Genomic DNA, 14,317 nt, shown 5'->3' on the forward strand with positions numbered 1-14,317 from the left:
TCAATAAATGAAAATGTGAAGCATATTATGCCTCAGGCCTTTTGCCTTTGACTCTGCTGCCTGGAATGTTCTGTCCCTGGATAATGAAACCACATTCTTATACACTTTCTTTGGGTGTCTGCTCAGATGTCACCTTATCAAAAAGCCTATTCATACCACTCTATCTAAAATAAAATCTTCCAACCATTACTTTTTATTTTCTTAACCTTATTTTTCTTCAAGGCATACCATCAGAAATATTATATACCTATTTATTCAAAGTTTCTCTCCCCAGTAGAATTCATGGGAGCAGAGATTCAGTCTGTTTTATTCACAGCTGTCCTCCCAACACTTTGTAGGTTCTCAATAATGGTTTGTGGAATACATAAATGGATAAGTGAGTGAGTGTTAAATTATAGTTCACAGGATGAGATTCATGGTCACCTGCAGAGAACACCATGATTTCCAAGGTATACTTCCACTGAATAAGTTTGGAACCAAGTGAATTATTCCAGCCCCTCCTTCTGTAGGTGAGGAAACTTAAGGCAGAAAGGAAAGGCCAGTTAGCAAATCTAAGGTCCACTCAGAGACCAGGCTGGGACCGGGCAATTTTCAACACGCTTTTACATGTTATTCCAATTTGAGCCTCAAAACAGCCTTAGACATTTGCAGCTCAGGGGCCATGTTATCTCTTTGTGGTCAGTGAGAAACTGAGAGTCAGAGGAGTGAAGTGACTTACCCAAGTGTGCAGTGAGCTGTGGGAGGACCTTCCCATGCGTTCTTTCTACTGCACAGTAGTACCCAGTTGTCTGTTGGCCAATGGTTACCTTTCAAGACAAACCAAGGATACTTCTAGATACTTTTGGGAAGTATCTATGCCTAGGTTTTCATTAGTCTTCTGTTCCTAAGCTCCAGCTCTCTTAAGACCATTTCTTTCAAATTTAAAAAATGGATTTGTGTCATCTTTTGAGCTCAGTTGGCCTAAGGATGATGGACAGGCCTTTTTAACTTTGATATCCTCTTTTAGGGCCCCAAGACTTCTTGGGGTTGCTACAGATAAACCTAGACCAATGGGAGGACTATTTCCAAATAGACCTCCATTTTCATTCCCCCATTCCACCTGTTCCTTCTTCCTATTTAGCACAAACATAACCCCAATCTTACTTTCTTATTTTTTATCTCTTAGATGAAACCAGAATCCAATGAGCTTGAAAGTGAGAGAGGCAGGCTCCCTTGAGCCAGACCTTCACTCTGTAATATCCTTGGAGAGGAACACTGTTCAATTTTCACATGCAGCTGCCTTTCCTAGTCCCTCCAAGCAAATACCTCTTCATTACTAATGTTCCATCACTATATTTTCATGGCCAAAATTTGCAAACCAGGTTGAAGAAAGCAATCCTTTTTATTCTTTGATCAAAGCTTTAACTTTTGAAAATGTTTTCATATGCCTTGATAAATCACATACCTTCTTTACCATTTAAAGAGCATTTTTAGTGCACAAGGAACTAGCTAAATACTTTGCATGTATTAAAACTCATAGTCCTCAGAAGAAATCTGAAGTGCTGTAATTCACATTTCACAGATGAAAGAATGGAGACTTATAGAGATGAAATATTTTGCTCAAGGTCATCAGTTACTAAGTAGCACATCTGGCCCTTGAACCTTGAATTCCAAAGCTTGGGAATTCCAAAGCTAGGACTTTTAATCATTACGCCATGTGTTTACTCTATTTTTTTTATGTATTAAGAAAGGTTACATGTCATGCACTTATTTGTTGTTTTATAATTCTACTCAAATTGCATATACAGTTATTATAACTGTCTTCTTTTTTTGTGTAGTCCAAGGTACATCGGAGTTAGTTGCCTTATTGTAACAGAAATGACCCTTTCCCAGCACAAAGCTAGTGATGAATACACATAAAATAAATGTTTGATAACAAGGGATTAACCAAATCCTTTTAAACTGCTTTCCCTTCTTTTGCTACTTTTTAAAGAATTGCTACCGTCCTGTTTTAGTATAACCTAGTCACTGAAAATGTATCTGAGGTGAAAATAGATTGATAAAAATTTCCCAGAATAAGGTTTCTGTGGCACATGTGCTTTCTGGTATATTGTCTTTATGTACATACACACAAACATATTATCCACGTGTGACTGTGTACAAGATCATGATCTCATTCAGACCTATATCATAGATGTAAAATGAAGCTCAAATTGCAATGATCTTTTTCTTTGAAATTAGCATATGTGTTTGTGAGGAGACCTGGAGGTAGAGGGGAGGTTGATTTGCATGCCCATCTCAGAAATTCTGGGAGGTTGCCAGCAGCTTTTGCCTGAGAATTCTTGGGAAAAGTTGGAGAACATACAGCCAGAGACAGGGAACTCCAGGTGCAGAGCAGAGACTCGAGCCACTTCTGCCCCCTTGACAAAGTGCTCTGAGGGCACTCCTGTCTCTCCCCAGCATGGGCAAAGGGACTCATGTGTGGGCTTCATTCTTTGCTGCTGGTTTGCATGTGGCAGGGAGTGGCACTTGGGAGAGACATAGCTTGGTACCCATGAGTCCTCCTTGAAATCAGCTCTGACTCCTCATGGAAGGTCCTAGCTTCAGGGAACAAGCTGAACACTACTGGAAGCAGTTCCATCTCAGCTCTGCATCAGCTTCAAAGCCAGGGCCAAGGGCAGTGTCAGCAAGCCCTAAGAGACAGCTGCAGCAGCAGAGATGGGACAAATGGCACTAACTTTAAGCATCAGCCCGGACTAGCTGTGGAAAGGGTTCCCTGAGCTGCTCCGTACTTGACACAGCTCATCCCTTCATCCTTCTAGAAACACCCATTCCTCGCAGCTTCTGTTTTGTCTCCTTTGTTATTTCCCATCTACCTCTCTGGTGGTTCCTCCTTAGTCTCCTTTGATGGTTGCTTTCTCTTCTTCCAAACCTTCTAAATGTTGTTGCACCCTAGTGCCTAGTCTTTGCTACTTCCTAAGGTGACCACATCAAGTTCTCTGCTTTTAAATATTAATGATGTGTCTGTAATTCTCAAATTAATAAGCCCCACTAGCCCTGAGGCCAACTCCCATACCCATTTGCCTACTTCACACTTGTATGTATATATCTCCCAGGTTCTCAAATATAGCATATCCTAAAGCAAACAGCCATCTTTCCCCTGATTATTCTCTAACTCATTGTGTGGTACTACCATCCATACAGTTTTCCAGGTGAAACAACGTGCACATTAATTTGGACACTGGATTTTTTTTTTCTCTCTCTCCTCATTTGACCAATCCCAAATACTTTCAAATCTGCCTCCAAATTGATCTCAAGTCTGTCCCATTTTTCCTTACTACATCTACCTCCTGGTTTCAGCCATCATCTTGTCTTACCTGGCTTGCTGGAATAACTTTCCTATTGAACTTCCAAGTCCTGGGTTCCCTCTGGAACATTTTCCATAGGCTATTTAGAGTATACTTTCTAAAACAAGCTTCATGTTCCCTTCCTGCTTTTAACCCATTGGTGACTTCTCACTGACCTTACAGAATAAAATCTAAACTCCTTACCACATTGAACTTGGCCTGGCATGGTCTGTCCACAGCCATTTTCTCCAACTCCATCTCAGGTAACTCTGCCTACCTCAAACTTAACAATTTCCAGTCACCTGAGCCTTTTAGTTTCTAGTACAATCTCCGGGTCTTCATACTTTCTATTCCCTCTGTCTGGAATGCTCTTCACTTGATTTCTCCCACAGCTAGCACCTTCTCATCTTTTGGATCTCAGGTTAGATGCCATACCTTCAGAGGTTAACCAGGAAATCTAAGGCAGGTACCCCCAATTCTTCTCTCTTATGGCATTATATATTTTTTCCTTTTGGCTACTTCTCATAATTTTAAATCCCATATTTATTTGTTGTTTAATATTTGTCCCCTACTCTATACTATAAATTCTAGCTATCTTGTATATTCAGCACCTAGCAGAGTACCTGATATATAGTAGTCAGTGAATGTCTGTTGAATCTTAATGAATGAATGTCCTTAACATATAAGAGACCTGGGGACCATGGAGGGACAGGAGACAGGAATTGAGGCTTGATTCTCAGGGTTTCTTCAGCCTTGTAGTCAAAGACTAGAAAATTCTCTTCAGATACTGGTTCCTTATTGGTCATATTCACAGGTTGTAACTTGGATGAGTAGGAAAGCTATGTTCCTCCCAACACTACCAGTATGGCATGGCCCATCTTGGAGATCATGACAACTAACATGTTTTTACATACATCTTATCTTTATTATGCCATTTAGTGTGATTCCATAGCTAGATATTGCTATCATTTTTCCATTTTACAGTTGAACAAACTGAGGCACAGAGAGGTAAATAGCTTACCCAAGATCACAGAGCTGGTAAAAGAGACAATAGGAATATGAATATGTATAGTCTGACCTCAGAGTCTGCATTCTTAACTAACCTCTGAAGTTCAGCTACCCATAGGTGGCTCTGCACCTATACTCTTTCTCAAAGTGCTCTCTTCCAATCCCATAGATTTAAATGCCGTCTATGTCCTGGCCACATTTACTTTGTATCTCTGGCCCATACTGCTCCCCTGAGTTCCAGACTAATTTAACTACCCACAAGGCATCTTCTCATGGGGAGCTGAAACTTAACATTTCCAAAACTGAGTTTATGCACTACCTCCATGCCCCCACATCCAAACCTGTTTTTCACTCAGTATCCCCTTCTCAGCAATGGTATTGATGCTCATGAGATATAAAGATGTGTACATTCATATACATGTCTTTGAGAGAGAGATTGCTTGATTTAGGTAATGGCACACTACTTCTTTTCTGTACTGCTGCTTGATTTAGCCTTCCCTTACTAAATTGTGACATACCCAGGCAAGGACCATGACTTACATATCCTTGCATTCTAGCATCTAGTGCATACAGGGTATTGAATGGGATCTTGCTGAATGAAGGAAAGAAAGAAGGAATGTTTTCTGTTTCCAGTTCAGGTAGTTTCCATGCTACTTCTTAATTTCTCCAGCCACTCTTCCAGAGATATTTTCCCAACTCCTTTAAATGGCCATTTTTCTTCTCCCCATGGTTCTAACCTAAGGGGCAGGATATTAAAGAAACAACTCTATGTTTCAAAAAACCATTTCATTTCTCTTCGCTTTGTCACTTGCACTCTTGGATTTATGTGGAAAGGAATACTTAATAATGAGGAAAAACCTATTTAGAAACAGTAGCATAATCATTCAGCAGTAGAGAAAAGAGTGATATATGAACCATATAATTAGCAGTAATCTGTTTCATATTTATTTTTCTGGGATGATGTTCAGTTCCTCCTTGAAAAACTGAATGTAAGTAATAAGTACCCCCCAACACACACACATACAACCTATGACTAAACATTCATTATCATTCAAGGCAATTCAGCTAAGATTTTTCTCAAGATTATGCAAGTAACTTTTAATAGTCTCAAATCAAATCTTAATTCATTAGTAGCTTACTTTTGCCTTGTTTTTGTTGCTTTGTTTTCTAAAATACAGAATTCTTTTCAGATTAGTTTGTATAGTTTGTATAAACTAATAAACAGATTAATTTATATAAACAATTCAGAAATTATGTATCTTCAATGCATGTACAAAGCCATAGATTTATTTAAACATCAGAATTTATTAGGTAAAATTGACAAGGGAGTCCAGGGATATGAGTGTTAGCTCTATCTGGGATAAACATTCAGTTTGGCTGTGAGTGAATTACTTGGCCTCTTTCCCCTTTAAGGAGTGGAAGGAAAGCCTCCCTTGCAAGGTTTGTGTAGGAATAAAATGAGGTAACAATGTGAAATTGTTTCCAAAATTATTAAGCTCTAAAAATAATAAAGTGTTGGTTTTATAATTATTATTATAATTGAAATAAGAAAAATGAAGATATTTTTATCCCGCTTGAATGAGTCAAAACAGCTATGCTTTTATGCAGAAAATGGTAGAGTCTACATTAGAATTTTAGTTGACTCCATGTGTGTTCAGATAATGAACTTGGCTTTTCCACACACAGAAATGTGACAGATATTTATTTATTTATTCATTTATAAATAAATGTTTATTTTATTTTTGAGAAAGTGTGAGCGAGGGAGGGACAGAGAGAGATGGGGACAGAAGATCCAAAGCGGGCTCTGCACTGACAGCAGCAAGCCTGACACAGGGCTCAGACTCGCAAACCATGAGATCATGACCTCAGCCAAAGTCAGCCACTCAATCGACTGAGCCACCCAGATGCCCCAGAAATGTGGCATTTAAAATGTGCCCTAAGTATAATATTTTAATGTAGTCTCCTTAATATTTTCACATATTCATGGAGTTCTACAAAATGATTTTTCTTCCACTGTATTTATTTTCTATAAATCTAGCAATTACAATAATTTCACAAAGAGTATATCTTAGGATTATATTCTGCCTGGGTGGCTCAGTCAGTTAGGCGTCCGACTTCGGCTCAGGTCATGATCTCACGGTTTGTGGATTTGAGCCCCACATCGGACTCTGTGCTGACAGCTCAGAGCCTGGGACCTGCTTCAGATTCTGTGTGTCCTTCTCTCTCTGCCCCTCCCCCACTTGTGCTCTGTCTCTCTCTGTCTCTAAAAAATAAATAAATGTAAAAAAATGTTTTTTAATTAAAAAGATTATATTCTGCTATAAGTCAGAGTTTGGTTGAGTCTGTGAATCAATTACATTCCCATATTCCTTGATGCACAGTTTCACTCTGTCTTGGGAAGATGAGAGAAGAAACAGGTGAGTGTAAAATCTTGTAGGAAGGCTAAGTGAACTTAAAGAATTCCCAATGTCAAAATTAACATTTTCAAGTGGGAAAGCCATAATACCTACCCAGAATCTGATGTATGTCTTTAATATAAACAAAAAGATCCATTTATTAGAAAATAGTCTTCTGTTTTATAACTTGGAAAACTGTACTATATATTGGAAAACAAATGGCAGTCTTTTCCAGTGCAAAAACTGCTCAGCTGATAAGCTGAGACTATCTCATATCTGCATCTACAGATGTGAATGGGACAGGATGGAGATTTTTGTGGGTATGTGCACTTTCTCTGTGTTCTGTATGGACATTGCTACCTATGAGCTCATTTACACTCCCCCTGGCTACGTAGCTATAAGCATCCAATCTAGAGAGGATTGGATATAATGGGTTACTCAATGGAAAACCAGTTCATGCAAAGAGATCCAACAGCTGGTTGTCACATCTTCAGTGCATATTGGCTTGTCTGTTCCCTGGATGGGTACCTCATTTGCAGTTACCAGCTATGTGGCTCCAAGAATCACTTCATCCTTCTTGCTTCACACAAGCAACTTTCACTTGGACCAGGACTAACTGTTCACATTTCACTAACCATACTCTAGATAAGTATTGATTGTGTGTTCCCTCTGGATCAGGCACTGTGCTAGGCCCGGAGGATTCGACTGTGAATAGCAGAAATGTTCCTTGTGCTTAGGGGGCTTCCAGCCAGAGGTCTCCTTGTCCCAATCTAGAATATAAAACCTCATTTCAGCCTGAATTGCTAGAAAGTTTGGTTTTCAGACCAATATCAAAGTTTGCCCTCCATCATTGTGGATTTGGGCCCAGGCTCTGGGAAATTCACCACCATCAGAGTTCCTGGGAACTTTGTAGTTGATACCAGTTTGATCTTCATAATATCTTGGGGAATTCTTATAAATTAAGTACAATATTTATAAACCCAGCAAGAAGACTCTGAATGAAAATATGAGCAATGAATTGCAACTGCACATCATCTGCAATTTAAAAACAATTCCCTGTAGCACAAATTTATCCCATAAAGTTGGGCTTCTATTTTTGTCAGTTGTGTAAAAGTAATGGATTGTTTATAAATATTGTTATAAGGAGAGCTTAGCCACACAAGCCTAAAATATCTGTTAACATTATTACACTATAAAAATTTAAATGGTATGCAGTCCAGAATGAGCTTGTGTGAAAGAGATATGGATAAACAATAGACCATTTTGCTAATTTAAACTGGTCTGGCTCACTGTTTTCTCATTTTTCTTCTACCTCCTTCCACAACCCAGCCCTGGGAGATGACTTCCAAAGGAAGTCTCCTAATTGGAGATATCCCTTGGCCAGAGACATAGACCAAAACTTGTTGGGTGGTTACTAAAATGTGAAGTCCTGGTTTTACTTTCCTGTCTATGTGCTGTATTGATAAAAAGCCCAAGAGGAGTTAAAAACCTTTGAAAAAGCCTTCCCTGATAGTGATCCAGATGCAAAACTCACCTCACTGAAGACCCTCTATCTCCACAACCACCAATTTTTTATTTTGCCTGGATGATTGAGAGCATCTCTTCTTCTCTTGCTTTCTCTGCAACTCTCCCTGATATATTTTTTTCTCCGTGCACTAGCCACAGTGATCTTTGAAAATCTCAATCAAAATGACTTCCCAGTGTTCCTGGGATAAAGTCCAGTTGTCTTATGGCTGGTGAAGCACTGCACATGCTGGCTCCCACTCACCTTTTCAACCTCTACTCACGCTAATCTTTATGATGAATACACTCCAGCCACTCTGCTCTCCTAACTGCTCCTCAAACACAGAGCATACCACGCGAGTTCTGAGCTTAGGGCCTTTGCCCCTGGAACATTTATTCCATGCTCTTACCCAGCTGGCTCCTTTGTGTCTCAACTTTGCATGTCCTCTCTGCAGAGGGGCCTTTCTGGACCCCTTGCCCAAAGTAGTGTGTGCCCCCCTCCCTATAATTTCTCCCATTATTTTGTTATCTTCAGAATATTCATCGCTATCTAAACTTATCTCTTTCTTTTAAACCTGTTTTTGCCTATTTCTTTTTTTTTGTATGTTTGTAGAATGTAAATGGCATTCATGTCTCTTTTCACAGCTGGGTGTCCAGTGCCAGACACATATTGGTATATTTTTTGAATGAATAGATGCACACACAAGGACCCAGTTTGGGCTGAAAATGCCCCAAATCCTAAACTCCTGTTCTAAATTCCAACTCAATTTAAACCATATGAAATTTGGATATACTTTTCAATTTTGTTTCTTTTTTCTGTTTCAGTCCTCTCTAATAAATAGTGACATTATCTTTGTGAAGTTGCATGCCCCATGGGAAGTGCTTGGAAGATATGCAGAACAAATGAATGTAAGAATGCCTTTCAGGTAGGTGTAAATATATTTTTTCCCACTCTCTACTGCTTCCCTGTAAAACTAATGTGCCCTTCTCTTGAAACAAATAAAACCGAAATGCAGACTGAAACATTATTAGAGAAGGTGTTTAAAATACTTAGGAAATACAGTCTTTATGGCTTATGATGACTTCATGGCTTTTTGTGAAAATTCCTGGCTAATTCAGTCCTTAGCAGGTAAATATGTCAACTGCCTCTGAGAAATAAGAATTTTTCAAGTGGTATTTTCATTTCCAAAATGTCATTTTCAAAAGCCCTGTGTACTGCTGCTTTGAATGGCCAGACCCCAGGCATCGATGGTGCAGGTTCTTACTGACATTAAAATCTGCCTCCATTAAAGCAAGTTCAAGAAATTTCACGAAAATGTGATCTACTTTTTAAATCATTTTTAAATTTTAAAAAGTCAGTTCACAAGTACTGTGCAAGCATAATCATTGATATTTATTCCAAAGGGAATAGAAAATACTTCATGTGGATTGCTTAGTTATTTAAAGGATTAATTTACCTTCATCTTGTAGTGGATATTCTTATTTTCCATATAGATTAAGGAAAAGGTATCTACATTTGCTAGATAAAGTTTTAAACTTGAAATTATAAATGCCAAAATATGTAGGAAGTAAATAATGGAATATCCTAAAGGAGATGGAGAGATTTAGTACCAAGGGAAGTTCCAAAGGGAATAGAGAATTAAAACCTTTTCGTTCACAATTTGCCAATAAGACCAAGTCAGATGACAGAAACCAAGCAAACTGGTGCCAATTCTAAAATATACCTCTTAATGAGCTGTGGGAAATTACAGAGACAGAGGCACTAGGGACACATTTAGAGAAGGGCAATTTCCACTCAGAGATCTGTAATGTATCTCCCTGGTGCATCTTACTTTCTTTGTTTATTGGCCTTTTTGTTCTAATACCAAGTCAAAATAGAGGCTGGGATTTCTAGTATCTGTTTACCTCAAGGCAAAATTCTCAAAGGAATTGAGATAAACATAGTTCTAAACTTTTGACTTATTTTTGTATTTAAAATGTGACAAAGGAAATCTGAGAACCCAAAGATTAAAAAAATTATATAAAATCACTGAGTCATTTATCAGTTTAGTTTCTATCGAAACTTGTTACACTATAATTATAATTAATTAAAGCCAGTTATTTATCAATGCTATAACTATTTAATACAGATTAATACCATATCACTCATAAAGACCAAAAGGAAAAGAAATCTATGCTTAGACACAGTCGTGTATCAGACCAACATCTTACAGCCAACAGTCAAAAGTCTGTGTTTTGATAAAAGTGAGATAGTAAAACTTAGTGAAATTGATAGTTCCTCCCCAGCAATCTCACAAAACCTTCTACAAGAACACAGTTTTCAAGCAAAAAACCCAAAGAGATTGTGGAAACTCGAGCAGTGTTAATGCACAGCAAGTTCCTAGTACATGGAACCATTTCATATATAAAGGGCCTGACTGTATCATAGCTAACATTTCTACATGCTCATTATATAGCAGAAAGGTGCAGCCTGGAAGCAGCATTAATACTTTCCTTATGCCGTATTAAGAGACTGTGATCCAGGGAATAAATGAAAAACTGTAATAACTATGAATAATAATCTTCTTTGTAAATGTAGTTATTCCTGCAGGACAATGTTAGGACAAAATAGTGTTAATAGTGGATACTAATTAGCCTCACTAATATTGATGTGATTTTACTTAAGCATAGCTTCACTAGATAGAACCTGATGCACTTAAATTTTATGCAGTTATTTTGTCCAGTGTTTCAGGTAAATAACTCTAGCCTAAGGAGATCTATGTATTTCCAAAGGAGGAATTTTCCTGCCATATCACTTCAACAAAATGTACAAACATCAGTTTGGCTAAATGTAAATGCCTCAAAGAATTGTGTGTGTATTTATTATTTTCTGTAGATTGCGCTTCTGAATCCTGGGTTAGTCTCCTTGGGTTTTTTACTCCTGCAATGTTTAAAGCAAAGTTGAATAATTTTCTTAAGGGAATTTGTGAACAAAATTTGCTTAAGTACTTATATGTCCATGGATATGGTCTCTTTTATTTTTATTTTTTTTAATTAATAGACTAATTTTAGGCCATTTTTAGGCTTACAGAAAATTGAGTTGATAGTATGGTGTTCTCATACATGCCTTCTCACCCCACTTTCAGTTTCCTTATTGTTAATATTTTGCATTAGTGTAGTATATTTGTTATATTTAATGGACCAATATTGATACATTATTATTATCTAAAGTACACAGTTTACTTTAGGGTTCACTCTTTGGGTTGTATAGTTCTATGAAGTTTGAAAAATCCATGTCATGTATCCACCATTATGGTGTCACACAGAATAGTTTTACTGACCTAAAAATCTTTTTTACTCCATCTGTTCATCCCTTCTACCTCAATACAAACCCCTAGCAGCTCGTGATCTTGTCTCTATTTTAGTAGTTTTGTCTACTAAAAACATGAATATGTTTATCAGTTTTCATAGATGGGCAAAGTTGTGTATAAACTTCTCATTTTCCATAAGTGAGATAGCTTAGTAACAGTTCAGAATATATATAAACCACATCAGTTTCATTACTACTCCATTGTTTGAAGCCCAAAATATGCAAGGGCTAATTGTTTGGTTTTTTTTATAAAGCATCTAATCCATACACTCTCCATTCAGATTACACCCAGAATTTTAATCTGGAGTGCTTTAAAAAATACAGATACACAGAAGTACAACACACCCTTACTAAGTCTGACTTTTAAAAGATTTTTTTTCCAAGATTCCTTGTTTTACCTCCTTAATTCATGTCCAATCAGAGCCAGTGGTTAGACAGTATTCCCTAGTGCGGTTATTTGCAGTAGGATGTTGATGCTGATTACTGTTCTTCCCATACTGGTTGTAAAATATGTACTTTTTATATTACCCTGGCTAAATCAAATGAGAGAAGTCTTCTGTAAACTTCAAGAGCTATATAAATATTAGTTAATATAATAGTATGCCCATTAAATTGTGCATGTTGCCAGCAGGCTGGCAATCCATTTCTTCATTCCTAAAAAAAAAAAAAAAAAAAAAAAAAAAAAAGGCTGACCTCGGCTAAATTCATACGAATACCAATTGCTCCAAATCATCGTTCTGCACAGGCTGTGTAGGCGAAGAGCAACCATAAAAAATTATGATAATGAGAGGAAGAAATACCAATGGAAAATATTTCATAAGATTTCATGACTCAAAAAATGCATGCCCTATGTTCCTACTACATTTCTCACTGTTAATCTCTTTTTAGTTTTTTCTTCTTCACCTCTTACAGGCTTCTATCTTCAATCTCCTTTCCTTCCTTGCTAGTTCAAACTGTAACTGACGATGGGTTTTCTTCTCGACTGGCTTCATTTTTGCTGTTCTTCCAGGAGAAAAATCTATTACCTGCCCCGCCGGTACAAGTTCATGAGCAGGTTAGTAGCATGCTCTGTCATGATGTGTTTGATCTGTTGGCCTGTTTGTTCCAACAATGACAAGGAATACAAGCTGGGGGCCTTTGTCACATGGCAAAACTGACCGCCATGAACATTCCAAAATAGGTATTTCAGGTTAGCCTGGAAAGATAAAAGATGAAAATGCTCTTCTCAGAATCTTCCCTGTAACTTCTTCACACTTAGGAGAACAGAATTTATAGCCCATTATATTATTAGATAAATTACCAAAAATCCCCAGCTGTTGAGTGCATCTTTGGTCTGAATGTTATTTCTTTTCCACAAAAATCCCACCCTCCACTATAAGTAACTTGAAATCTTGAAGTGCAGACAATAAATATGTCAAAAAGCAGATAGCTGTTCAGCAGCCCATGGGCGGGGCCCTCTTATGTTAGTAAGACTTTGTTTATAAAATATGTAGATGTATTACCTTACTCAGAAGCCCTTCCTACTTTCCTTTTTTCTTTAACCTTTCCCCACCCACCCAAAATTCTACTGGCTGAAAATTGCCTTCAGTGTACTGTATACGCTTCCAAAGCTTGTTTCTTGTTATTTTTTGAGAAGCCAGGGAGACAGAGGGGGGCATCAATGGAGTCCTTTAATTTGATACTGTTGTGATAACTAGAAACCTAATTTCAAAATTTTAATTAGTCTTATGTGACCATTCACCCTGAGCTGAGCTGACTATTAAACTTGGAGACCATTGCATTTCTCTGAAAATCCTATTGTTCTGTGAGAGTTAGGATTCAAGTTTACTCTGTTTATGTGCTATGCAGAATGATAATTATAAGATAAATTGATATATTTTAGTGGGTTTACTCAAATGCATGTGCACTCAACAAAGTAGGGTATAAGACTTGACATCCAAAGAAACTAAGATGTGGTTTCCATAAATGTCCCTGCACAGTATCCTTACTAGCAATTCTTCTTTCCTTAGACAGTAGTGATGGCATTTGGATTCACCATGATTTAAAATGTTTTTAAATGTTTACTCATTTCTGAGAGACGGAGAGAGACATAGCATTTGCAGGGGAGGGGCAGAGAGAGGGAGACACAAAATCTGAAGCAGGTTCCAGGCTCTGAGCTGTCAGTGCAGAGCCCCATGCAGGGCTCGAACCCACAAACCGTGAGATTATGACCTGAGCCGAAGTCAGACACTTAACCAACTGAGCCACCCAGGTGCCCTGGATTTACCATGATTTAGATTAGTCCCTTGTCATATAATGACCTTCTATAAAACTCTGATGGTAACATATTAGCCTATATCACTAGTTCTCAATAGCTCTCAAACTTTAACCAGCAAACCTGGAAAGCTTATTAAAACACAAGACTGCTGGGCCTGTGCTGTAACCTATGATGTAGGTGACCATCTATCCACCTGGATGGTGTGCGAAGGCAAGGATGGCTTGTCCAATTCTATATTTCGAGCACCTAGCACATAGTAGGTGCAGTGAATGGGCAAATGAACTTCTTTACACATGTGAGAGGATTTGAGTGAGGAAAAAGGAGGTCACACCAAAAAAGCACAGGAAGACCAGATCTGCCAAAAGTATCACAAACTTGGAACTGAAACAGTTACACTGTGGGGGAGGAGAGAGCAATGAGGACTTAAAAGAAAATGGTGATAAAAGGAACCATAAATCTCAAGGTTGGATTGGGTATC

At 37.9% G+C, this 14,317-nt stretch overlaps 1 protein-coding gene across 5 annotated transcripts in view; it reads left to right on the forward strand.

Moving 5' to 3' along the window:
• Positions 1 to 14,317, forward strand: part of ANO4 (anoctamin 4) — a 422,446-nt gene that overhangs the window by 254,837 nt on the left and 153,292 nt on the right. For 3 of the 5 annotated variants that reach the window (XM_043562306.1, XM_043562308.1, XM_043562309.1), the window contains 2 exons: positions 9,059 to 9,159; positions 12,592 to 12,636. In XM_043562306.1, the coding sequence (XP_043418241.1) occupies positions 9,059 to 9,159; positions 12,592 to 12,636 (146 nt within the window). Of the gene's footprint in view, positions 1 to 9,058; positions 9,160 to 12,529; positions 12,637 to 14,317 lie in introns of those variants that run through there. The other 2 variants (XM_043562310.1, XM_043562307.1) reach the window with 2 other exon arrangements.

The sequence above is a fragment of the Prionailurus bengalensis genome, chromosome B4 (assembly GCF_016509475.1).
Source record: "Prionailurus bengalensis isolate Pbe53 chromosome B4, Fcat_Pben_1.1_paternal_pri, whole genome shotgun sequence".
Classification (NCBI taxonomy): Eukaryota; Metazoa; Chordata; class Mammalia; order Carnivora; family Felidae; genus Prionailurus; species Prionailurus bengalensis.